Source organism: Sminthopsis crassicaudata, chromosome 1 (assembly GCF_048593235.1).
Source record: "Sminthopsis crassicaudata isolate SCR6 chromosome 1, ASM4859323v1, whole genome shotgun sequence".
Taxonomy (NCBI): Eukaryota; Metazoa; Chordata; class Mammalia; order Dasyuromorphia; family Dasyuridae; genus Sminthopsis; species Sminthopsis crassicaudata.
In genome coordinates this window covers 442,623,760-442,650,794 of record NC_133617.1, presented here as the reverse complement: position 1 = coordinate 442,650,794, position 27,035 = coordinate 442,623,760, and the positions used below count along the sequence as shown (strand labels likewise).

Sequence of the window (27,035 nt, the reverse complement as noted above, 5' to 3'; positions counted from 1 at the left end):
TTTCTTTGGTAATTTCCTGGAAAATAGTGTCCAGGCTCTTTTTTTTTTTTTTAATCATATTTTTCAGGGAGTCCAGGTCTGTTGTTTTCCCAAAAAAGTATTTGACATTTTTCCCATTGTTTCATTTTTTTTGGTTTTGCTTGACTGATTCTTGGTGTCTCCTTGAGTCATTCAATTCCATTTGTTCGATTCTGATTTTCAATGAAGTATTTTCTTCACTCTCTTTTTTTATATCTTTTTCTAATTGTCCAATTGAGTTTTTAAATGAGTTGTTTTGTTCTATGGGATTTTTTCCCATTTTGCCAATTTTATTTTTTAGAGAGCTATTTTCTTTTTTCTAATTCTGTTTTTCAAGGATTTGATTTCTTTGTCTGCTCTATCTTTAAATGAGTGGGATGAGTTATCCAGACTCTCTTAACAAGCTTCCCTTTCCGTTCCCATTTTTTTTCTAGCTCTCTTGTGAGACCCTTTTTAATTTCTTCTGAGAGTCTTGTGTGCTAAGGACCAAATGATAACCCCCTGTGGAATTCATCTGGAGTCAGTCTATTTTTAGTCTCCTCAGGATTTAAAAATCTGCTCTCTATCCCTATAGAAGCTATCAATAGTTAGAGTGTGCTTTAGTGTTTTGCTTCTTTTGTCAAAAAAAACCCAAACTAACAAGGAAAACAAATCTGCTTTTTTGGGGGTGGGGGGGCTGGATGATATTATTGAGCTTCCTCTACAGATTATAGGGGGCAGCAGCGAGGCACTAGGAGGACAGCAATGGCTGCCCTGCATCTGTGCTCTAAGACTCTGAGAGCATGCTGAGTCACTGCGGGTGGTGTGGCCAGGTCCCAGAGAGACACTAGCTTTTCAGAGTCATAGTTTTCACCTCCAGTGTTTTTAGCTTCTCTGCTTGTCTACTGGCTTGCTGCCAGGGCAAAGTAGCCAAGATTGTGTTAAAGCTCTCTCCACAGAAACGGCTGAGGTCACACCCCTCCCCCCTTAGCTCTGCTGTCAGCTGTCTGCCTTATTCTGCTGTGCTGCTGCTGCCTGCCTTCAGTTTGTGCCCGATCTAAAACCATTCCCGCCTGCAAGCAAAAACAGACCTTTTCTGGCAACTTTCAAGGATATTCTCTCTCCTTTTATTTTTTATTTATTTACCAGATATATGCATGGATAATTTTACAAACATTGACAATTGCCAAAGCTTTTGTTATAATTTTCCCCCTCCTTCCCCCCCCCCCCCCGCCCCAGATAGCAGGTTGACCAATACATGTTAAATATGTTAGAGTATAAATTAAATACAATATATGTATACATGTCCAAACAGTTGTTTTGCTGTACAAAAAGAATCAGACTTTGAAATAGTGTACAATTAGCCTGTGAAGGAAATCAAAAATGCAAGTGGACAAAAATAGAGGAATTGGGAATTTTATGTAGTGGTTCATAGTCATCTCCCAGAGTTCTTTTGCTGGGTGTAACTGGTTCAGTTCATTACTGTTCTATTGGAACTGATTTGGTTCATCTCATTGTTGAAAATGGCCACATCCATCAGAATTGATCATCATATTGTATTATTGTTGAAATATATAATGATCTCCTAGTCCTGCTCATTTCACTCAGCATCAGTTCATTTAAGTCTCTACAGCCCTTTCTGAAATCAGAGGATATCTTCTCTTGGTAATTATTTGTGTTGTTTTTTTTTCAGTCAAGCACTAATTCCGAGGCTTGTCATGTGATAAGTTATTCTGAGAGAAAACGCAGAGCTTAAGCAGATGTGGGTGTCCTCTTTGCCATCTTCCCCTGGTTCTGATTTAACATATATTTTAACATATCTAACATGTATGTATCTGCCAGCTAGGGGAGGGGGTAGAGGGAAGGAGGGGAAAATTTGAAACAAAAGGTTTTACAAGGGTCAATGCTTGAAAAATTACCTATGCATATGTTTTGTAAATAAAAAGCTTTAAAAAAAAAAAAAAAGCAACCCAATAAATAAAAAAGGAAGGTAAAACTGAATGCTATGTTTTGTTTTTCACTTTACTGAATTACTGGAATGAATAACCATAACTTGGTAAGGGTAAGAGTAGTCCAGAGCTCTGATAGCTCATTACCTGGATGAAAATGTCCAACCCCATCAAATTTACTAGCTGTGAACATAGACTGTTCCCTTGACTTTTTTTTCTTCATCTGTAAAAGGGAAATACTAATACTTATAGTATCAACCTCACAGGATTGATGTGATGATAGAAAGGTGATTATGCTGTGTCCAAACCCCCCCCCCCCAATTAGAAATGAATAGGGAGATGTCATTGGCTTTATTTTATTTTAAAATTAAATTAATTTTTTATTCATGTAGCTGGATGTCTTTTCAGTATAGTTAGGTGTTTTGGTTAGCCTTTTGGGATGGGGTGGGGGAAGGAGGCAGAGAGGCAGGGAGTTCCATGATTTCTGTGACTTACCTCATAATTTGATGTGTAAGGATGGATCTATTTGTTACTGCATATTAAAATTGCCAATACAATTCATTTTGTGAGATTCCATAAAAGAAATGTTTGTATAAGGTTTGTCAATTGTATTTCCTTTCTTACTATACTAATAATTTACTTTAAAGTAGATCATAACCCCTTACTGTCTTTTAGGTGGCCTATTAAAAGTTCAACTGTTTTTTCTTTCCTTAAAATAACAATAACTTCATCTAAGATTACTCTCAATACTTACCCTAGACAAGCTAGTTATGATCCTAACAATAAAGAATGTGAGTCATTCTTGGGCTAAATATGAGAAACTGAACAAGCCTCTTTTGAAGAAAATAGCATCTCTGCTCTATCTCTCCCTCCCCCCATTGGCCAATCCCCAGTGGCTGATGCCACTGTGGGTGATTAATGTGCTACAAATCTGCCCAGCCAAGATCAACACTGACATCAGAAAGACATCATAAGTTTAGCCATATGTACCCTGGGCATTTAGCATCCTGTAACATTTCAGGCCAGAAAATAAAAATTAAGATTTTGTTGAGCCCAGAAGCTGGGCTTTATCTCCCAAGTTTAAGTCGAACATCAAGGTTGGTCAGCACCCTTTTACATCATCTTAGGATCCAGCCATTTGTTTTCACTTTTTGGTGGTAACTCATTACATTGCCATCCATTTAAGAAAATGTCATTGAACTTGTGATGACCAAATATGAAATAGGAAGTACTGCTATATTTTCAATTGAAATTTTTCTTATATGTTTTATAATATCAGCATACAATCAATCAGTTTCACATTCATCTAGTGATCCTGGTCTTGATTTCTAAGCTTTTTAGCTATTTTTTGTGCTTCTGCAAACTTTTGTGGGGTTTTGTGGGTTTTGTTTTTTTTTACTGTAATTAAATGTCAGCGTTATTGAATTTCCCAATCCCACTAAGCTCAACATATTTAGAACCCTGTTTAATTAAGGCATTATCTTTTTTATAAATTTTTAAAATTTATTTTAAACTGAAATACAAAATAAGGGGAAAAAATGCCAACTACATGGAAGAACTTAGCTAGAATTCAATACCAAACAATGTTTTCATTTCAAGAAAACCAAATAATGAATACAACACATTGTTTTCAAAGCTGCCCAGCTTTTCTTTGCTTCCTTGTTGATTTTCTTTTGTTCTTTTGATTCCCTCTCTCCAAAGAAACTTCTTGTGAAGAATAAATTTGAATTACTTTCAAAATTTTATAATTTGCAAAGAAGTTTTCTTCATATTTCCAACCTCTGACATCTCCTTTCTAGGATACAGAGGGATGTAAAATGTCTATCCATCAATGTCACCACTGCTATTTTAAAATATTACATTACGGGAAGCACTTTGAATTTGGAGTCAGTAAGTCTTAAAATGAGTCCTGATTAACACTAGGTAACCATAGGCAAGTCACAAGCATCAATTAATTCATCTGCAAAATGTAAATAATATACTTTGCACTCTTAAAGGGTTGTTTTTAGCCAATTTCACCTTCAAAGTCAATTCTGAAAGACAACTTTAGTGCACCTGTCTGAAATAAATTTTGTTCCCAGTAGACCATAAGCTTCAAGGATAGGGTCAACTTTTCTATTTTTATGTCCCCAGGATTTATTTGAACAAAGTAGATATTGAATAAATGCATGTTGAATTCAATGCATTTCACAGAAAATGGGTAATACAGGCTGAAAATTTTACAATGTTTAATGCTGAAAATTTGACACTATTTAATGTATTATAGAAGAAAAAAAATGTCATAACAGTAGCCAAGAAATAGATTGATGAATAGCAGAAAATAGATTTTCCCCAGTATATCATCCTTCTAATACTTCTAATGTTAAGAGAAGACTTGATCTTTGAAATGTAGTATCAACTGCTTACTTGTTTTTCAGTCACTGTATCTATAAATAGGTGTTTAAGGATTTCCTTATCTAAGTTCCTGCCTGTAAAGAAAACAAAATGCAATGTGATTACTTTCTCTTATATTTTAAAACATTTAATCATATTAATCAGCTACCTCAAAAATCTACATAAAAATAAAGGGTTATGATGATTGTCTTTCTTATATGTCAGAAAGGAATTTTTCATCTTAACCTTAACAAAGAGTTTGGATTTTTCAAGTCTAAAGACTCTTATAAAATTAAAACAACAACAACAACAACAAAAACCTGTCTAGTATTTTATGTTGTTAAAAGTTTTAATTCTTAATTAAGACATACTCACCAGCTAATTTCTGTTAAAAGTATGATGTCCAAATAGACATATAGAAGGCCATCAGTCACTTACCTATCAGCACTAATCTATTGGTTCTCTCAGTGTCTTCCTTCCACTTCACTGGAGTCTCTTCCAGATCATACAGCTCATGGACCGCTTGGACAATCACTTGGTATGGTTTGTCTTTGATAGATACCAGCCCCTGCTCATAAGGACAATTACTGATCAACTCTAGTTCTAATCTAAAGGTAAGCACATAAATGCCAATGCCAGTGGCACAATAATTCCCATTTTATTTCAAGGTGATACTCCTTTGGAAAGGAAATATTAGTAAAACGGTAGGAACTATCCATGGTAATTCCCAAACTCAGGGGAACCGGGGGGAAACCAAATAAAAACTTCCTAAAACCTCCACTCTTCAGGCGGGTTATTTTGTCTCCCGACCTCTAAAGTCTCTTAGAGATACCGTATGTCACAAAACAGGATCTTTGTTAGACGTTCACCTGCTTTTACTGATTATTCTTCCACTCCTAAGTTCCTTTACTTGTTCACATTTTCTATGGAGAAGTCTGAGCGATTATAGGATTTTGGCTTCAGGCAGTAAAGTGATCCTGTTTTCACACAAAGGCCCCAGATAAATTAATAACTTAATGGATAATCACAAAATACAGGTCAAGAATGCTACTATTTATCTGTACAAAAGTTCATCTTTGCATTGGTTTTCAAGAAAAGATAATATGAATATATCATCTGATATTCAACTTTTTAAACTATTCATTCAACTATTATAAGCTTATGAAGATGAAACAAATTAAAATTTAATATTGGGAAAATCTACTTTTGTTCTTATACTATTTAGCCAGCTAGCCCCTAATTGATCTGTAAAGAATATTATTAGATAGATATAACATAAACTTCAAGCATAGAAGCTTAACACCTCCTTAACAAATATCAACTGGCTGAAAAAACACAATTTTCCTCTTTTCCTCTGGGCTTCAGTAGCCATACCCACCACATGCAACAAAAAGCTTAATAAAGAGTAGTTGCATCACAGTTCTTAATACTAACATTGTTAATCATGAAACTATCTTGAAAAGAAAAAAACCAAAGAAAACTTCAGAATATTCCTCCTTCTTCACTGACCTAAAGCAAGAAGGAATTCATCATAGTAAATCTTATTAGCAAGAGTCTTAACACCTGGGAGTCCAGAACATGGAGTGACATTTCAAGTATATGAGTTATTTTAGCTGTAACACAAAAAAGGAGCTGTGCTAATCAATTATCCTTTATATAATAGTTTGAAAAGTCCCTTTTTCAGACCTAGTGGGAATAACACAAAAAGAAAAACAAAGTATATGTCCCCCATCATAAATATAGCTTTAAAAACAGCTTTTAAAAATGACCATATCTTAAAAAGTATAAAACAGTATAAATTTGAATACTGAACCTTTAGTCGGATGACTTCCATGGTATTATCTGCCTTATTTTTCACAGTTTTTTCCCACAGAAGATTCTGCACACAAGAACATATTTTAAGAAGAAATGGTGCCAATGGCAATAATACAAATGTAATTACATGGGAATTTTAAAAATAAATATAAGAGAAACAGCTCTCACTTGAATAAATGTATTTAGATTTTCTTCAGTTGTACTTCCTTGTACTTCAAACGTGACTGTAACAATACTCTGTAAACAGAGACATTTAATCATCATTTTGGATAAACAATATCTTACATAAACCACAATTAAGAAGACAGAGGTGGGGGTAATTATGAGAGATGCAACTTTTCCTTTCATCCCTACTATTATTCTTCTACATCTATTTGTAGATTTCTTTCTTATCTTTGTTTCTACTTTTTCTTTTCTCTTGTAAGATTTCTTGACCATTTCTTAGATCACTGTAATACAATAATTTTAATTCTTGAGAATATTCAACAATTGCCAAAGGTGGAGGTAACTCATACTTAAAACAGAATGATTTGGCACCCGGTTTTCTGGCCAGAAAAAGTATTTTTTAATTCTAAAGTTTTGTGACATAATCTGCATGTCTTGATGGTAGCTCGTAGATTGGTAGGAGATTAGAAGTAGATTGAAAGCAGACAAATTACTAATTAAATAAATTTTCATTCACTTTGTAAATAATAGCCCCTCCATATATAATTATTGCATTTCCATATTCTAGAAACAGTGAAAATTGAGAGGTAAGCTTCTGTTAAAAAGTTGGAGATGACAATGATGACTAAGTTGTTTATAATTAGTAGTGATGTAAATGTTTCACCTTTTCTATGAAGTGCTTTTGAGGTAAATATTCAAGTGTCAATTTGCTACCATAATCAATTTGATGACAATTGCAGGCATGAATCAAGGTTGGTACTAATAAATGTATTTCTTCTACTCTTAAAAGAAAAAAAAAAAAAAAGAATGCTGAAGCTAAGGTGAAAATACCCCAAAGCCAGCAGAAAGAAACCTTTTTAAGGCCATTCTGAACCATGACTAGTCTTTCAGAAATGCTGATGGCACAAAAAGCATAGGAAATGAAGAAATTAGGAGCTAAGAGGGCCTCCAAACAGAATGCTCACTCTCTTCCAATCACATTTAAACAATTATGTATTCCATTTAGGAGTGTCAAAAACTAAACCTTTCCATCTGAGAAAAATAAACTATGAATGAAAATCATTTTCCTGCTCTTTTACAGTTGCTTAGCTAGACAGCTAGGTTGGTACAGTGGATAAGGCTGGGCTCAGAGTCAGATCTAAGTTCAAATTTGATCTCACAGGCTAAGTACATGACTATCATGTCACCTAACTGATAGTTTCCTCATCTGTAAAATGAACTGAAGATGGAAATGGCAAATCACTTCAGGGTCTGGGTCTTTGCCAAGAAAACTCCAAAAAGGGAAAGAGTAGGAAATGACTGAATAAAATTATAGTTGATTTTTTTCCTCTGAAAACCTAATTTTAATTGTAAAATGTGAATAGAATTGTATTGCTCAAACCCTCATCAGAAATCTCATCTTTAATATGCTTTCCAGGGAAAAAAGACAAACAAGACACTACTTCCAAATTATCCTTTCATTAATACAGTTCAAAAATCCTCTTCCAAAAAAAAAAAAAAAAAAAAAATCCTCTTCCCATGCAATTAATCACATAATCAGAGGGAGATCACCACTTGCTAGGTCCAGTGCTGAGTTCCGGAGATCCAAAAGTGAAACAATCTATCCTCACCAGCTTTATATTCTAAAAGGGGTAATGACATATACACATACATACACATATATGCATACATATATATACATGGTGTGCACACACAAAGTAAATATAAGGTAATTCTTGGAAATGAGGGAGGGAATTTGAGTTCGGGGTAAAAGGAATCTGGAAAGGCTTTATTCATTCTCAAAGTGTGCTCCAGGGTCTCCCAGGAACCTCAAAACCTCTTTAGAGGGTTTGCAAGGCCAAAATTATTTTCATAATGTTTTCATTTCTAATAGAGCAAATATTGATTTACATAAGTCATATAAGCAAAAGTTCTTAGTAGTCTTCAATAATTTTTAAGAGAGTAAGGGAGTCCTGAGGCCAAAAAGTTTGAGAACTATTGATGTAGAAGAGAATGTTTAAGATTTCTCTTTAAGGAAGAGAGGAAAATCCAAGAGAAAGTTTTAAAAAGAAATACACTGTAAGTATGGGAGACAATTTACAAAAGCATGGAAGGCTCTGCGACAGAATAAATGTGTGGGGTGTGTGTATAGAAGACCAGTATGACTGAACTGTAGTTTCCTGAGTAGGGTTGAGATGACACTTTGGCAGCTGTATGGAAGATGACCTGGCCAGAGGTGTGGGAAAAAGACTAGAGGAAAGGACATCAAATAGAAGGCTGTTACAACAGGTTACAACAGGTGATGAAGACCTGAATTAAGATTATGATTCAATAAGGGGAGAGAGATCAGAGAAAAACAAGACTGACAAATACTTGGATATGTGGGGTGAGTGAAATTAGGGAATCAAGGATGAGACAGAGGTTGAAAACCTGGGTGAAAAGATTCCCTTTATTATTCAGTATCCTATAAAAAGGATGCATTTCTTGTGATTTTACTGCAAAGAGTTAGACAAAAGAATTTATTTTTAAGTTTTTTTATTCAAAACCAAAATACCTACTCATTTTTTCCCTTAGGGTTGGAGGGAAAGAGTGAATCACAGGATCCAAATAACATCTAGAGTTGGAAAGAACCTTAGAGATCATCAAGTCCAAACTCCTTATTTGTGAATGAGAAAACAGGTTAAATGACTTGCCCAAGGTCACCTACCAGGAATAAGAAGTAAAGACATGAACCCATGTATATTTATACTAAAATAAGTGCCTCTACCCTCACCACTGTAGGATCACATATATACTACTTCACCTCTACATTAGAAATGGCTGGTACAACTAAATTTGTCCTTCCACAAAATAAAAACTCAGCACAGCTTCCTTCAAATTCCTAGAGTAAGTACCTCAAGAAGGGCAAAAGGCCAAGTCTATGACGTATATTCACAACAAGTGATAGATTGTATAGATCCTTTTTAATCTGTTTATGGCATTGTCTTTATTTAATATAGTTAGTTCTATTCAGTCAGTAAACATTTATTAAGCATCTACTACAGCCCAGGCACTGTGCTAAGAGTGGAGATACAAAGGCAAAAACCAGTCCCTGTTAAAGCAGGGCTCCAGTCTAAAGGAATGATAGATACAAACAACCATATATAAACAAGCTTTATACCTAATAAACTGGAAATAGTTGATAGAAAGGTGTAAAGTACAGGCTAGTTCCCTGGAAGGTTTCGAAGTCAGCCAGTCAGGATAAATTAAAGTCCTTAGTCTTTAGGTGGAAAAGTGAAGGAGACAGACAAGCAAAATCTTGGATTCTGGAGTCCAGAGTCACCAGCCTCTCTCCTCCTCTATCTGCTGCCAAGTGACTTTGCCTCCCTCCACTCTCCAATCCTTGCCTATGATTATCTTAACACCAAATATATGCTAATAGAGTCATTGTCTCACATAGAATAGGTAATTAGCCTTAATTGCTCAGTTGTCTGATTCAAGTATACCTTTTTGGAGTTTCAGCCCTCTACAGAAAGACACTAGAATTGAAAGGGGCTAGAAAAGACTTCCTTTTATAGGAAAAGGTTTTTTTAGTTTGCACTTAAAGGAAAATAGGAAAGACAGATGAGAATGAGAGGACATGGGGACAGGCAATGAAAATGGCCAATCAAGAAGGAACAGCAAGGTGGTTAGTACTAGTCAGAAAGATGGATTTGTGTGAGTGGGTTGTTTAAGGTGCGATAAGACTGGAAAGTTAGAAGAGAAAGGAGGGAGGTTAGAAAAGGTTTTCAGCTAAAGAGAAGATTTCATATGCTTGATCCTGAATGTGATAGGGAGTCACTGTAGTTTACGAGCAGGATAATATGGTCTGGTCTGTGCCCTAGTAAGATTACATTGATTACTAAATGGAGAATGGATAAAGAAGGGTGAATCATTTATCTGAGAGACCTACCAATGGGCTACAGCAACAATTCAATTCAACAAACATTTTACATGAATCTACTATGTACAAACCATTATGCTAGACTCTACAACAAAAATAAACCTTGCCTTTACAAAATCAAAGGGAACCCCAACAATTGGGAAAATAAAAAACACTCTCAACAACAATTTTTTCTGGTAGCAAAGTAGGTATACTTTGAATAAGGCATATTAAACAAACTGTGGTACAAGAATGCAATGGAATATTGTTGTTCTCTAAGAAAGGACAAATAGGAAGAATTCAAGAAAAGCATGGGAACACTTATTATGAAGGAAGTCTGAGAAAGAAAACAAAACACACAATCACTACACAATATAAAATTAAAAGAACAAAAACCAAAACTAAACTATGTAATTATAATGAGCAAGTTTGTACCCTTCCTGACTTCCCAATAGTAATATGGATGATACAAGACAAGGTCAAATGATATAGCAGGAAATGTATACATTTAGGAGTCACCTGCATAGAGATTGATCACTGAAACAATAGGAGCTAAAGAAATCAGTGGGAGATAAGGGAAGGAGGCCCTGACCAGAGCCTTGGGTAATATTTAAACTTAGTGGGAAAGACTGAACATCAGTGCATATCCAGCAAAGTAGACCAGGAAGAGAAGCAAGAAAGAAAGCAATGTCACAAAAGTCCAGCATTCCAAAAGAGAGGATGGTTAACCTGGTCAAAAGCCATAAAGATATCTATAAAGATGAGAATTGGGGGGGGAAAAAAAAAAAAAAAAAGAGTTAGCAATTAACGAATTCCAGTTAGGCCATGATATTAAAAGCCAGAGTACAAAAGGCTAACAAGAAAACTACAAAAGAGGAAGTAGATAAACTCACACCTTTTTTTGAGTTTAGTTAACGGCAGGAGGGACATGACACTGAAAATAGTGAAACTTCAGCATATATCTAGAGGCCAACAAAAAAGAAACTAGCAGATAAGACAATGAAAATTAGAGAGAAAGACATGCTTGTGCAGAGTACAATAGGCTGGAGAAGACAGGAGAGGATGGAACAAGGTTAAGTCTTATCATATTTCTCTGTATTATTTTTATTAAATTTTTTCTTGAATGTAACAATAATATTTGTATATCACAATTTGCTTAACCATTACCCAAATAATCTACTTTGATTCAGTTCTTTGCCACTATAAAACGTGCTGTGTATGTTGTTGCCACTGATTTCTTACTAGGTTTATTATGAAGTAAGTTAAAGGCAGCCTTTTGAATAAGATATTTATTTCAAAGTACAATCATGATATCAGAAAACTATCTGACATTTGTAAATATTAATACTGGGGATTTTTCTAACCAATTACCGGCTGATATTTAAATATCATCATCTTTTAATCCACAAAACTTTTTTTCCACAATAAATAAACATTTTTAAAGCATTAAGGCTATTTAGATCTGCTTGAATATGTCACTTGTTTCCTTTTCCTTTAGAAAGTCATTGTAAAGCGCACAAAATAATTCAATTATATAAAACATAGCAAAAACTTAGCCAATATGAGATGTTATGGTTTGAATGGCTTCTGCCTTTAAAAATGCTAAAACTTAGCCTGAAACTCATCAATATTAAGTAGAAAAAAATCTGAGATAGACTTTTTAATACAAAATTCCTTAAAATATAATACTATTGGGGTTTTTTTAAACTAGACTCTTTCAACTGAAAAAAATTAAGAGGAAAAAATTAAGGCAATTCATCAGGAAAGAGTAATTTCTTTTTTTTAAATAAAATTTTCAAACTATTTGCTTGCAGTATTCTAATCATGCTGGAAAAGGAAGTCCAGAGTGTAGGAAATAAGGACCACTACTTATACTTGAATCAGTTCTTTATTCTATACTACATATACTATGCTTACAAGGAAATAAGAGATTTGAAAAAAGGTAAGGAATGAACTAAATGTTCTATTTTTATCCATCTACCTTTTTTTGCCTAGCTACTACTATTCTATCCTAAGTCAAGTTGATTTTCTCATAATAAGGCTACCGTTTCAAACACAATTAAAATCATTATCCAGGTAAACAAAAGCTAAAAACATCTTTGCCTAATATAAATATATTTCAAGAGGAAACTATCAAGGTCCCACATTTCCAGTTTAGTTTGCAAATAATAGCACTCCTCTAAAAATTTCTATATGCTTCTATGTCTTTGATTTTTTTTTTTTTTTTTTTTTTTTTGTGAAGCCACTGGCACAAGATGTTCCGAAGGGGTTAGTTCTTTCAAAGAGCAAATCTACAGCTGGGACTTGTGTCCTTATCTTATTTATTCACTTTATTGAAGGGCAAAGTCATTTTGGAAAAAATACCAAAACTTGTAAAATTTTGAGTTCCTCAAAGAAAATTCCACGACATAAAAGATATTCTTACAACAGGGGAAAGCAATGTGGTACAATGTAAAATGAGCTAGATTTGGAGTGAAGAAGGATTGTGGGGTATGAATCTCTCCCTAGCCACTTTACTACTTCTGTAACCCCTAGCCAAATTATGTCCCTCTCTGAATCTGAGTTTCCTGAGATGAAGGGAACAAATTAGAGAATTAGTTGCTACTATTATGGCATAGTTTATGATCACTATAATGTTAAAGTCATCACTAATCCCAGAAGATAAAGGTAGAATGTGGGAACAAGAACACAGTTCATCTATATATTAATTCCAGACTTACTAGAGAATCTATCATATACTAACCCAGAACATCCTAGAGTTCTGAGAAGTTTGTTTAGAAGAATCTTGAAGAAAGAGATGAATATGCATAGTATCGTATTGGTTTTTGTCCCATCAGCTTTAGGTACCAACTTTTTTTTGAGGGGAGAGGGGGCGGAGATTAGAATTTTAGAAAAATTTACTCAAAAAAAAAAATCTACTTTTCTACATGATGACTAGGAGAGTTCAAGACAATTTTTATTTAACCTTGTGTTGTGTGTCAACTTGTAACACAGCTCTCAAACTTATGTAACTTAAAATAAATTTTGCTTTTTACCTTATCAAGGTGAGGTTGTGTTGTCTGCATATGTTGAAGTTTTTTCTGTAAACTGAAAATATTTGCACATTCAGAGACCAATACTCTTCTTACTTAACTGTGTTTTTGAAGGAAAAGGATAAATAAAAGAGATCATCCAAATTCCAATTCAATATCCTCTATAAATACAACTCTCATTTGCACAATGCTGTAAAAATTACTTCTCCATAAGAACCTAGTGAGGTCAGAAAGGCAAGTACTATAGTTAGAGATATAATAAGACTTGCCCAAGGTAACATTCTCCAGAATGGTTGGATCCATTTCACCAATAATCTATCAGTGTCCCAATTTTCCCATGTCCCCTCCAACATTCATTATTATCTTTTCCTGCCATTTTAGCCAATCTGAGAAGTGTGTATTATCTCAGAGTTGTCTTAATTTGCATTTCTCTGATCAATAGTGATTTGGAACATCTTTTCATGACTAGAAATAGTTTCAATTTCTTCATCTGAAAATGGTCTGTTCATATCCCTTGACTATTTATCAATTGGAGAATGGTTTGAATTCTTATAAATGAGTCAATTCTCTATATATTTTGGAAATGAGGCTTTTATCAAAACCTTTGAATGTAAAAATGTTTTCCCAGTTTTCCCTTCTAATCTTGACTGCATTAGTTTAGTTTGTACAAAAATTTTCTAACTTAATATAATCAAAATTATCTATTTTGTGATCAATAATGACCTCTAATTCTTCTTTGGTCACAAATTCCTTCTGCCTCCACAGATCTGAGAGGTAAACTATTTCATGTTCTTCTAATTTATTTATAATATCATTCTGTATGGCTAGATAATGAATTTACTTTGACCTTATCTTGGTATATAGTGTTAAGTGTGGGTCAATGCCTAGTTTCTATCATACTAGTTTACAATTTTCCCAGAAGTTTTCATCAAATAGTGAATTCTTATCCCAAAAGCTGGGGTCTTTGGGTTTGTCCAACACTAGATTGCTATAGTTATTGACTATTTTGTCCTGTGAACCTAACCTATTCCACTGATCAACTAATCTATTTCTTAGCCAATACCAAATGGTTTTGGTGACCACTGCTTTATAATATAATTTTAGATTTGGTACAGCTAGGCCACCTTCTTTTGATTTTTTTTTTTTCATTAGTTCCCTTGAAATTCTTGATCTTTTGTTCTTCCAGATGAATTTTGTTGTTATTTTTTCTAGGTAAGTAAAATAGTTTCTTGGGAGTCTGATTGGTATAGCATAAAATAAATAGATTAGTTTAGTAGTATTGTCATTTTTATTATATTCACTCGACTTATCCAAGAGCATTTGATATTGTTTAGATCTGACTTTATTTGTGTGGAAAGTGTTTTGTAGTTTTGCTCATATAGTTCCTGACTTTCCCTTGGCAGATAGATTACCAAATATCAACAGTTATTTTAAATGGAATTTCTCTTTGTATCTCTTGCTGTTGGATTTTGTTGATGTATAAAAATGCTGAGGATTTATGTGCATTTATTTTGTATCCTGCAACTTTGCTAAAGTTGTGGATTATTTCTAATAGATTTTTAGTAGTTTCTCTGGGGTTCTCTAAGTATACCATCATATCATCCACAAAGAGTGATAATTTGGTTTCATTATCTACTCTTAATTCCTTTAATCTCTTATTGCCAAAGCTAGCATTTCTAATACAATACTGAACAGTAATGGCAATAGTGGGCAACCTTGTTTCACTTCTTATCTTATTGGGAATTGTGCCATTTTATCCCCATTACATATGATGTTTGCTGATAGTTTTAAATAGATGCTACTGACTGTTTTAAGGAAAAGTCCATTTATTCCTATACTCTCTAGTGTTTTTAATAGGAATGGGTGTTGGATTTTATCAAATGCTTTTTCTGCATCTATTGAGATGATCATGTGGTTTTTGTTAATTTCGTTGTTGATATAGTCAATTATGCTAATAATTTTCCTAATATTGAACCAGCTCTACACTCCTGGTATAAATCCTACTTGATCATGGTATATTATCCTGGGGATGGGAAATCTGACTTTTTAATTGAGGATATCACAGCCCAGAAAAACTCCTCTTATCATGGTTTTGTCTCCTAGGCCCTTAAACTTCCAGGACAGGGAGTTTTGGAACTGAATCATCATTTTTGATTCAGATGATTCTTTTTAGGATATTCTGACTTTTCCAAATGGCATTGGTAGCAGGCTCAATTTTCTTCTACCTTGTCATTATCCTCAACAATTTCATTTTACTAACAATTTATACTATTATACTAATTATTTAATAAACTGGACTTACAGTCCCCCAAACTTCTCCAGTCTGACTTCCATCTCACCTCTATATATTTAATTGGAAAAGCCACACCTTGGATATCCCTATTATTTCCAAATTCTTTAATTCTGAAATTCCCCTTCTGGACTTTCCTTCCTTTCTCTGATCCCACATAATTACTCTTATTGATACTGCTCTTTATTTTGTTGCAAAGTCTAGTTCTAAGACTCTTACTCACAATTCTGGTCTTACCTGCCTTCTACCCAGTCACTAAGTGATGCAGTTGTCTCCATTCCTGAATCCCTTTATATAGAAATTTCCAGAATGAACATTTTACACTAGGCCTAATGTTGAATACATAAAACTAAGTTCTAAACCTATGTTAAGCTTATTTAATGTAAACATGAGGTCAAATTAAAATATCTTAATTACCACTAAACATGGTAATATATGAAGACAATTCACTCCCATAATTGTGTCAAAAATGTCAAGATCTGGGGTGGAAATAATATAGGAGGCCATAAAGGTGCATGAGTATAAGATGAGGGACAAAAAGCATACAAACTAATACTAGAATTTTAAGATTCACAAAGAAATGAACAACCATCATTTTATTCTCACAACAACCCTGGGAGACAGTTTTCCATTATTGTCCCCATTTTACAGATGAGGAAACTGATGCAGGCAGTGGTTAAGTGACTTATCTAGGGTCACACAGCTGACTTTGAACTTGTATCTTCCCAACTTCAGGCCCAGCACTCCCTATCCACTACATCACTTTGTTGTGTTTTAGATATCGAGTCTCCTATATCTTCATGCAAGATAAATGAAGAATGAGACCATGCAGAATACAGTTAGGATTTGGATAAGTCCAAACAAAACCCTATAAAACTCTTGAATCCCTCCAGAACACAAACCTAGAGCATTTGTATAAGAATGATGACTCAAAACATTGCATGTCCTGAAGAGGGATGCTACTGCCCTAACACTTCAACTTCCCCGCTTTGAGCATGAAGTATACAGTTCTTTATTCAACTTGGCAGTCAATAAACATGTAACGTCTCCTAAGTACCAGGCTGCATTAAGAAAAGAACAGTGTGTACAAAGGAAGTGATAGTTCCAATGTATTGTACCCTTGTCCAGCTACATGGAATTCTGTGTTCAGTTCAAGATCCTATTCTTTAATAGGATTAGTTAGAATGGGTCCACATAAGGGCCTTCCAGATGAGGACTAAGATCTATTACATGGGAATAATAACTGAAGGAAAGAGAAGGAGTTAGTGGAGATGATAGAAAACTAAGGAGAAGGCTTGCTGTCTTAAAGTGGATGAAAGACAGACATATGAAAAAGAGATGAGATTTGGGCACCAAGTGAAGAACCAAAGAAGTGGGTACAAATTGCAGAGAAGCAATTTGAAATTGCTCCAAGCAGAGTGTCTATGACCAGATAAGGGATACTGTCAAGAGGATCCCAATCAACAGGTCCAATGATTTTTACTTTTAAGGCCTCTTTCAATTCCTAAATTCTATAAATATCAGGAATCTGTAATGTAAAAGAACAGAAAGAGGATAGAGGCAGATTTCAAAAAAACTTTCAAATTTGTGCAGAAATGCTCTTTTTATCTTGATCTGATCCCTAAACCCAAGTCATGTCCTATAGTGCTTTTTGGTGTAACTGCAATGACTGATAGCTGGGTAGTACACTGGATAAAATTGTCAGGCCTGGACTGAAGAAGACCCCAGTTAAAATCCTGTCTCAGATATCTAGTAGCTGTATGACTCTGAGCAAATCATTTAATCTGTTTGCCTTAGTTTCCTCATCTGTTAAAAAAAAAAAAAAAAAAGAAAAAAAAAAGGGAATAGTGATAGCACTTCAGGGATGTTTTGAGAATGAAATGAGGTAATAAATGCACAGCACTTATTACAGTGCTTACTACATAGAAAGCAAAATTAGCTTGACTTCATAACTTCTCCACATTACTTTAATTCATAACTGGGCCTGTCAAACAAATATAACTTTATATTTTTCTCAGAAGGTGGGAAGGAGGGAGATAGCTCAAGAAACCTGGAAAATAAACTATGGACTAACCAGTAAATAAGGACAACACTGGATGAAAAATGAAAACTTTTTTAAAGTAAAGGTTTAATGAATGAGAAATGAGTTTCACTCACTATCTAATTTTTTAAGTTCTATGTTAGGAGTATGAGAAACATACTTTACAGCAACCCCTAATTTAATAACAATGTATTTATGTATTTCCTAATACAAAGTTGGCAACTAAATCTACAGCCCTAAAACAAAAATTTTGTGTGTGTGTCCCAATACAGAACACTTCTGGGAAATGACTAAACCAAGGAGATAACTTCTCTTATGAAGATGTAGAGCAGGGGTTCTCAAACTATGGCCCATGGGCCAGATATGGCCCGCTGAGGATGTTTATGCAGCCCACAGGGTTATGGCAAATGGGCTGAGGGGCAGAGACAGAGTGTGAGCTTTTGTTTTTACTATAGTCCAGCCCTCCCACAGTCTGAGAGACAGTGAACTGGGCCCCTATTTAAAAAGTTTGAGGACCACTGATGTAGAGGGTTACTAGTTTAAAAAATCATGGATTCCCAGGACCAATTACTTGATCTTATTTGAACCTATTTCCCTAAAAATTCTGTACCTGAATGAAAAGCCTAGGAAATGACTTTATCTGCTATTACGAGGAAAAGAATATATTCCAAGCATCTAAAGACGGCCTTTTCCCATGGATCTAATGTCATAAAGTGGAAAGTCAGTAGAGATGAAAATAATTTTATTAGCACTAGACTTCCTCATGAATTAATATAACACAGGCTTTTGTGGGTTGTCTTGAAAACCTAAACTCATCTATTGTTTCTAGCCAGAAATGAATTCTGAGTCCCAAATGACAACTTCAAATTAACTTCTGAAACATCACCCATTCACAAAATTTCTGGAATTATCAGTTTTAAAGAAAGTATGGTTAGCTTAAGGTACAATAGACTCACTGAAAATAATCAGAATTAGAAAAAAAAATTATAGAAAAAGAAAAGAACTTAACTAAAATTAGCACTTCAAAATCAGAAACTTGGATAAAAATTTATAAACATTTACTAGAAATTACCTGATTCCAGAGAGACTGTCAAAAGAGTGTAAATCCAGTACTTTAGAAAGATCAACTCTTAAAAAAAAAACAAACAAACAAGAAAAATCAGAAACAGCATAGTATATACGAGGATATGCTATCTCAAAAAATCATACCAATCAATTAACAAGCATTTATTAAGCACCTTCTATGTTCTAGGCAATTCGAGGTTCTGGAGCTACCCACAGAAGAGGTAAGCTCTGAACGGAACTAAACAATCTCAAGAATCAAGGTCAATAAGACAGAAAAAAAGCTGTGTGAGAAATAGCAAGGACAGTTTGGCTGAGTGCTTAAAGGAGAGTGGAGAGGGAATCACTGGTATTTACTGAGCAAAAGAGTGACATCAAGCAGAGGCAAAGTCTGGAGGGGGGGAAGGGAGATAGGAAAAGGAAGGGGAGCAGTCTGATCAATTAGGAAATTGTTGCTTGCTTCAATAATCCATGAAAGAGGTAAAGAGGACCTGAACTAGAGATGGTGGCCATGAGTGTAGAAAGAAAGGGGGCAGATATAAGAAATGAATCAACAAGACTCAAAAAGGAGCTACTATAACTATCTAGATGTAAGCTGTAAGTACAATAAAGATATTGATCTTTTTATTATTTTGTTTTGTTTTTGTTGATGTTACTGCTACTTGGAGGAAATCAGATGCCAAAAAGTGATTTGCCCAGGATCAAACAGCTAGTGTCTTGAGGCAGGATTTGAAATGGTGTCCTCCTGACTCCAGGATCAGTGCTCTAACACCACTGGTCTCTATCCACCTAGCTATCCCGTTGTGCATATTTTGCAACTTAAAAACAAGAAAATGGCTGATAGCCAGGAGTTGAAAGTGGTGCAATTAAGACATTTGAATATTAACGATAAGGAACAATGTTTAAGCCCCACTTTTTAAAGGGATTAAAAAAGAAGATAGCTTCAAATAATTTATTTAGGATGAGTTGCAGGCCTTCATCATTTTTGATTTTTAAAATATTCACAAGAAAATTTAAGAGCTATTTAACACTATAAACAGATGAAAATCAATTTTGAGATCTACAATACCTATGATCTTAACTCTTTGGAATATAAAATCAGATGGAATACATAGGAACTTTGAGTGGCTAAAAAGGATACACAGGAAAAATCCTTTTGGAATTCTTCCTCATTGCCTGCCATCTAGGGGAGGGGGTAGAGGGAAGGAGGGGAAAATTCGGAACAGAAGGGAGTGCAATGGATAATGTAAAAAAGTACCTATGCATATGTACTGTCAAAAAATGTTATAATTATAAAATTAATAAAATATTAAAAAAAAACAACAGGAATTCTTCCTCATTCCTCAACTCCAAATTATTTTCCTCTTCAAGTAAACAGGTAGTTAAAATAAAAACCAGATAGCAAGCCTCAATATTAAAATGTCAGTTTGTGCAATTATTAACTTGTATTGTGACAGTGTAACTGTCTAACTGAAATAATTAAAATCATCCATCTGTTAAAGTTCGTCAATTTCTGGTCTTCTAGTTTTGTTTTGTTTTTTTTAATTACGTGCTTTAAAATCTTTTTTTTTTTCATATATATATATATATATATATATATATATATATATATATATATATATATATATATATATATATATATATATATATATTCAGGAATAGAAATTTTCCTTTAAGGAAAATCCTGTATATTTTGGCATGTTGTCTCATTTGTTGTTCAGTCTTTCAATTATGTCCAACTCTGTGATCCCATTTAGGTTTTTTTTTTTAGCAGACACTGGAGAAATTTGCCATTTCCTTCTTCCAGCTCATTTTATACATGAAGAAACTGAGGCAAACAGGCTTTAAATGACTTACCCAAACAAGCAAGTAAATGTCTGAGGCCAGATTTGAACTCATAAAGATGAATCTCATTTACCATCATTCTTCAATATAATTTTAATGTCTTTAGGATTTAGTTTTGATCCACTCATTTTGAATTTTTTATTCTCATTTCGAGTCTGCATCTTTGGTCCATATTTTCATTAATGATTACAATTTTTAATGAATCATGTTCTATAAAGAATATGATTAGAGGATGATTTCAGAAAGGCCTGAAGAGACTTACATAAAAGAAAAGTAAGTAAAACCAAGAGAATATTGTACACAGCAAGAAGATTATATGATGATAAATTCTGATGGACTTGGTTCTTTTCAACAATAAGGTGATTCAGGCCAATTCCAATAATGTGTGATAGAGCGAGCCATCTACATTCAGAAAGAGACTGAGGGGAAGGAATGTGGATCACAACATGATGTATGACAACCTTTGTTGTCTGCTTTTTTTTTTTTCTCATTTTCTGGTTTTGATCTGATTTTTCTTGTGCAGCATGATAAATGTGGAAATAAGTTTAGAAGAATTGGGGCAACTAGGTGGCGCAGTGGATAGAGCACCAGGCCTGAATTCAGGAGGACTCGAATTCAAATCTGGTCTCAGACACTTAACATTTCCTAGCTGTGTGACCCTGGGCAAGTCTCTCCCAGCCTCAAGGGGGAAAAAAAAAAAAAGTTTAGAAGAATTACACATGTTCAACCTCTATTGAACTGCTTGCTGTCTAGGGTAAGGGAGAAAAAATTTGGAACATAAGATTTTTCAAGAGTAAATATTGAAAACCATCTTTGCATTTTGAAAATAAAAAGCTATTAATTTTTTAAAAAAGAATATGCTTACGATAATCTCCGTTTGAAGGAACCCCTAGAAGTTCTCCATTATAAGCCCTACTTGATAACAAAGCTCAAGAAAAGAACACTGGATTTGGAGCTGCAGGATCTGGATTCAAATTTCACCTCTGCCACATAGTATTTTGTGACTTTGAGGAAATAAGTACTTTGGACCTTGGTCCCTCTCTATAAAACAAGAGAGCTAAATTTTCTTCCTTGTTTTCATTATTGCATTTGTATTTCCAGTGCTGAAGATTTAAGTATATAAAAGGACCTCAGAAATCATCTAATCATATAGTCAGTACTTGGCACATGGTGCTTAATAAATGCTTATTAACTAAACAATCAGATGATTTAGGTTCTTTCAGATTCTAAATCTTTGATCTTCTGATGACTTAGTCTTCTTTGAGGACATCTAGTAAGTGGGGAGGGGACTCATTACCTCCTGAAATAGTCCATTCCATTTCCACCATTCCTGTTTCCAATTCTGTCAGTAGAGGGATAGTGCAGTACACAATGAAGAGAATACTAGCCTTGCATTCATCAGAGCAAGGATTCAAGTCCTGATGGTTATTGGTAGTGTGATCTTGGGCAGATAAACTTAATTTCGGTAAGCTACAATTATTTTTAAGGTTATTTTACAGGATAGTTGTGAGAACAGATGTGTTTAAAATGTTTTGCCAAACTTAAAGTATGAGCCATTATTAGTTCTTAATTTCTCTTCCATATGATAGCCCTTCAAATACATAGGATCAGCTATCACTTTGTACAAGTTATTACACATGGAGAAATGAGATGGTACAGTGAATAGAGGAGGGGCCCTGAAGATAGGAGGACCTGAATTTAAATCTGGATTCAGACACCTAACACTAGCTGAGTGACTCTGGGCAAGTCACTTAACTTCAATTGTCTTATCCCTCTCCCCCACCAAAAAAGTAGTTATACAGTTTTCATATTCTGCTAACTTGCTGCTCTAAATCTATAATTCTATGATTGTCCCAATGGGTTTTATTTATAGAGCCTAGTTCTGATTTGCCAAAATTACTGTGTGATGAATTCAGCTTTGTCAACCTTTTTCTGCATTGCACAGTTAGCATTATAAGTCTCGGTTTTCTTTTATTTCTAAAAGTAAATTTTAAAAACCATTATTTGAGGATCACACAAGAACAAAATAAAGGCAACAGAGAAAGAAATCATGTACCGAAGGTCCTACTTTAGTCACTAAAATGGAAATAGGTGGCCTTGCTTCCTGATAATTATGCTATCAGAGCAATCTGGGGCAAGTCCCACCAAGTCAGAAATGTTCTGAGTGACTAGTTTATATCATGTTGGCTATACATAGGGTGGTATGTTTTTCCAGCATAGAAACTCCCAAAAAACTAAGCCATAGGGGAAGTTTAGAAGGTGTCATCTGTTTTGATGATCAGAGTTTTCATATTGATGAAATGATAGATCATTAGAGTATAGAAAAATAGGGGCAGCTAGGTGGCGCAGTGGATAGAGCACCAGCCTTGAATTTAGGAGGACCCGAGTTCAAATTTGGTCTCAGACACTTAACACTGCCTAGCTGTGTGACCCTGGGCAAGTCACTTAACCCCAGCCTCAGGAAAGGGGGGGGGAAAGAGTATATAAAAATATAAATAACAAAAAAAAGGTAATTAAAATTCTAAATTCAGGCTCCTGGAGTTTAAAAAATGATTAAATTTCTGTCAAATAGACAAAAAAACCAGTTCAAAACTTCTGTCAGATTAATTTTTTTAAATGTGAATTTAAAAAATAAAGTCTACCTTTGTCTATTCTCGGAAACTTTAACAAAAAGATTATGTCCACTTTAATATACATTTTGCTCTTTGATCTACTTTATTTATTGAAAGTATGATATGACAAAATCAAAGTAATGAAGACGCTTATCAAAGGATTGAGGGATTTTAACTTTGGCTCCAGAAGGGACCTCTGAAATCATCTAGTTGAATCTGTCATTAAACAAATGAGAAAACTGGGACCCAGGGGAAAAAAAAGATTCTTTCCACTAATCCGCAATACTCCTCCGACAAAAAGTAACAAATTTATAGTTTGTGGGGAGAATTTTGGTTTGTTTTTTTGTTGTTGTTGTTGTTGTTTTTAATGAACACTAAAATCTGTAAGGCAAGAAAATGTAAAAAACAAAAAATTCAAATATTTAACTCACTATGACTTGTAAAGCTATCAGTATGCTAGGAAAAAAAAAAAAAAAAAGAAAAGAAAATTTCCCTCATAGAAATAGGGAAGTTCATTATTTAAAAACTAAATAGAAAATTATGCAAAACATCCCAACACATAAACTGGTAACCACTTCTAGATTCTTAAAATACCTACAGGGGCAGCTAGGTGGCGCAGTGGATAGAGCACCAGCCTTGAATTCAGAAGGGCCCAAGTTCAAATCTGGTTTCAGACACTTAAACACTTCCTGGCTGTGTGACCCTGTCAGAGCAAGTCACTTAACCCCAACCTCAGGGGGGAAAAATTATCTACAGACTAATGGAAAGTTATTTACTGTTTGGATTGGTCTAGTTTTTACCAACTTTACTTTCTGAGATTAGGCATCATTCTTTAGTAGTATTAATACTTAATAGTATTAACAGTAATTAATAGACTCAATTACAAAACATATATTTTAACTTTTTTTTAAGCAACCAAGAAATATTAGGATTTAGGTAATTAAATTACATAATTAAAATATACATTAGGATTTAGATAAATCTGAAGTTCAAAATGTACGCTTAGTGCATTTTGATAGTGCATTATGATACTCCATTCAAAATTACAAGCTTCCCTATAAGTAATACAGAACTAATTTAACCTTGAGTTAAATTACAAACTTTAATGATAATTATATTGAAGTTCAGATGTGGCAATTAAGTCAATTTTTTTTTAATGCATCAAAGTCATGATTTTTATAAAATTCAAAGAATTAAAAGAACCATCATTTTATCCATATAGGCATCCACTGAAAAATAAACTGATAATATGCCACTCTAATAGTCCGAAATGAGCTAGAATTGGGGTAAGGGTAATCAGACCAATGCAACAAATTACCTGCAGATGCTTCGATCATACTATGAAATGATAATCAATTTATTAGAATTACAGGACTAGCAGCAAAAGGATGAAAAAAAAATACCTTGATCTTTGTGTGTCTAAGATTTTTCCTAGTCCATTTATTGATCTGAAATAAACAAATACAGAAATAAACTTAAAAACAGAATGTCACATTTTTAAAATCCAAAACAAAATCAAGAAGCAATGATTATTATTGCTGAAACAAGCACTAAAAAAGCACAAATATATCCTTGGAACTAGAAAAAGAAACAAAAATTTTATACAATAATGATATTAATTTTTCCTGAAAACTGAAATATATTTATGCCCAGCTGATAAAAGTGATTAAGAACTATCCTTTTTAAAAAACGTTTTGTTTCTTGACAGCTTCAACATTTCTAAGCTGTGGTAGGACATAGTTTTACAGATTTTCCTTTCTAAAACTAGTATTTGCAGAGGATCGTTACTCTGTTCTGGAATATAGAAACTACTTTGCCCAACCTCACCAAAAGGCAATTTAAACTTTGGCAGAGTGAAACATTATCTTGGGAATATTGTTATATAAGAAATGACCAAAAGGATGATTTCAGAAAGGCTTGGAGAAACTTACATGAACTGATGCTAAATGAATTGAGCAGAACCAAGAGGACAAGGTACACAGCAACAAGATTATGTGATGATTAACTGTGATGGACTTGGCTCTTTTCAATGATGAAGCGATTCAGGCCCAATTCCAACAGACTTGTGAGGAAAAGAACCATCTGTATCCAGAAAGAAAACTATGGGGACTAAATGTGGATCACAACATAATATTTTCACCTTTTTTGTTATTTGCTTACTTGTTTTTTTTCCTCATTATTTTTCCTTTTTGATCTGATTCTTCTTGTGCAGCATGACAAATGTGGAAATATGTATAGAAGAATTGTACATAATTAAGACATACTGGACTACTTGCTGTCTATGGAAGGGGAGTGTGGGAGAAGGGAAGGAAAAAAAATTTAGAACACAGGGTTTTGCAAGGGTGAATGTTGAAAACCATCTTTGAATGCACTTTGAAAATAAAAGGCTATTATTTTTTAAAAATTTATCCTGCAATGGTGGACAGAAACAACTACACCCAGAGAAGAAACACTGGGAATTGAATGTAAACTGTTAGCACTACTGTCTTTCTATCCAAGTTACTTATACCTTCAGAATCCAATTCTTAACGTGTGACAAGAAAATTAGATTTACACACATATATTGTATCTAGGTTATATTGTAACACATGTAAAATGTATGGGATTTCCTGTCATCTAGGGGAGGGAGTAGAAGGAGGAGGGAAAAATTGGAAAAATGAATACAAGGGATAATGTTATTTTAAAAAAAAATTACTCATGCGTATGTACTGTCAAAAAAAAATTTTTATAATTGTAAAATAAAAAAAAATTATCCTGGAATAATGGTTATATGTCAATTTGACTTTTGAATGTGGATCTATCCATTTGAGTCATTACAAGAGATATTGTTTTCTGGTCTGTTCCTTAGATTTCCTCCTATTGCAGATGCAATTCAGATTCATTCTTTCATTTCAGATTCTTCTTTCTCTGGTTATCTTAAGCTTCTCGTCCCTGACCCTAATTTATAATATACCCTGACTACCTTTCTCTATGATCAATGAATGCTGTCTCTAACCATAGACTGTATACAATTTCCATGTCCTTCAGTTTTTGTCTGAAAACTCAATATACTCAAAACCTGTTTTTTATCATCAACATTATTAAAAACTGCAAGTCTTTTTCCTTTTTTCTTTTTACATGAAGTTTGCCTCATAATTTCCAAACAGTTTGCTAATTTCACCATTTGGAGTTAAGACATTATTTTAATTTAATTCACTTTGTTCATGGTGTATGCCACTTCTAATTTTACTATGCACTTTAATGAAGATGATAAAGCAGCACACGTTTATCCTTCATTTTTCTTAGAGACACATACTTGATAAAAGGCACCTTGGAGAACATCTCATTCAAACCCTTTTTTTTTATAACCAAGTCCCAAAGTGGTTTTGTTTTCTTTTCATATTTTAGTCTTTTATACTCATCTCTGACTATAAGATTACATGGCCAAATTAACCCACACCTAACACTGCATAACTAAGATAAGGTCTAAATGGGTTTATGATCTAAGCATTAAGAATGATGATACAGGGGGCAGCTAGGTGGCACAGTGGATAGACCACCAGCCTTGAATTCAGGAGGACCTGAATTTAAATCTGGTCTCAGACACTTAATACTTCCTAGCTGTGTGACCCTGGGCAAGTCACTTAACCCCAGCCTCAGGAAAAAAAAAAAAAAAGAATGATGATACAGTTTTGTTGTCTATTTCTTCTTGCAACTCTCTTAAATTCTCCTTTAGGAATTTAGATGCTACTCCATTTGATGCATATGTTTAATACAGATTTTGCTTCCTTATCTAAGGTACCCTTTAGCAAGATATAGTTTCCTTCCTTATCTCTCTTAATTAGGTCAATCTTGGCTTTTGCTAGATCTGAGATTAGGATGCCTATCCCTGCTTTTACTTCATCTGAAAAATAATGGATTCTGCTCCAACCTTTTACCTTTACTCTCCACGCTGCTTTAAATGTGTTTCTTGTAAACAACATATTGTAGGATTT

The 27,035-nt window shown here is 34.1% G+C and overlaps 1 protein-coding gene across 2 annotated transcripts in view; it reads right to left on the bottom strand.

The window, feature by feature from the left end:
• Window positions 1-4,057: 4,057 nt before the first annotated feature.
• ZNG1A (Zn regulated GTPase metalloprotein activator 1A) overlaps window positions 4,058-27,035 on the bottom strand; it is a 75,854-nt gene continuing 52,876 nt past the window's right edge. For both annotated transcript variants that reach the window (XM_074280661.1, XM_074280660.1), the window contains 7 exons: window positions 24,465-24,509; window positions 18,615-18,671; window positions 13,215-13,266; window positions 6,303-6,371; window positions 6,133-6,198; window positions 4,758-4,887; window positions 4,058-4,414 (listed from right to left, as the gene is read on the bottom strand). In XM_074280661.1, the coding sequence (XP_074136762.1) occupies window positions 4,341-4,414; window positions 4,758-4,887; window positions 6,133-6,198; window positions 6,303-6,371; window positions 13,215-13,266; window positions 18,615-18,671; window positions 24,465-24,509 (493 nt within the window). In that variant the 3' untranslated portion in view covers window positions 4,058-4,340. The remainder of the gene's footprint in view (window positions 4,415-4,757; window positions 4,888-6,132; window positions 6,199-6,302; window positions 6,372-13,214; window positions 13,267-18,614; window positions 18,672-24,464; window positions 24,510-27,035) is intronic.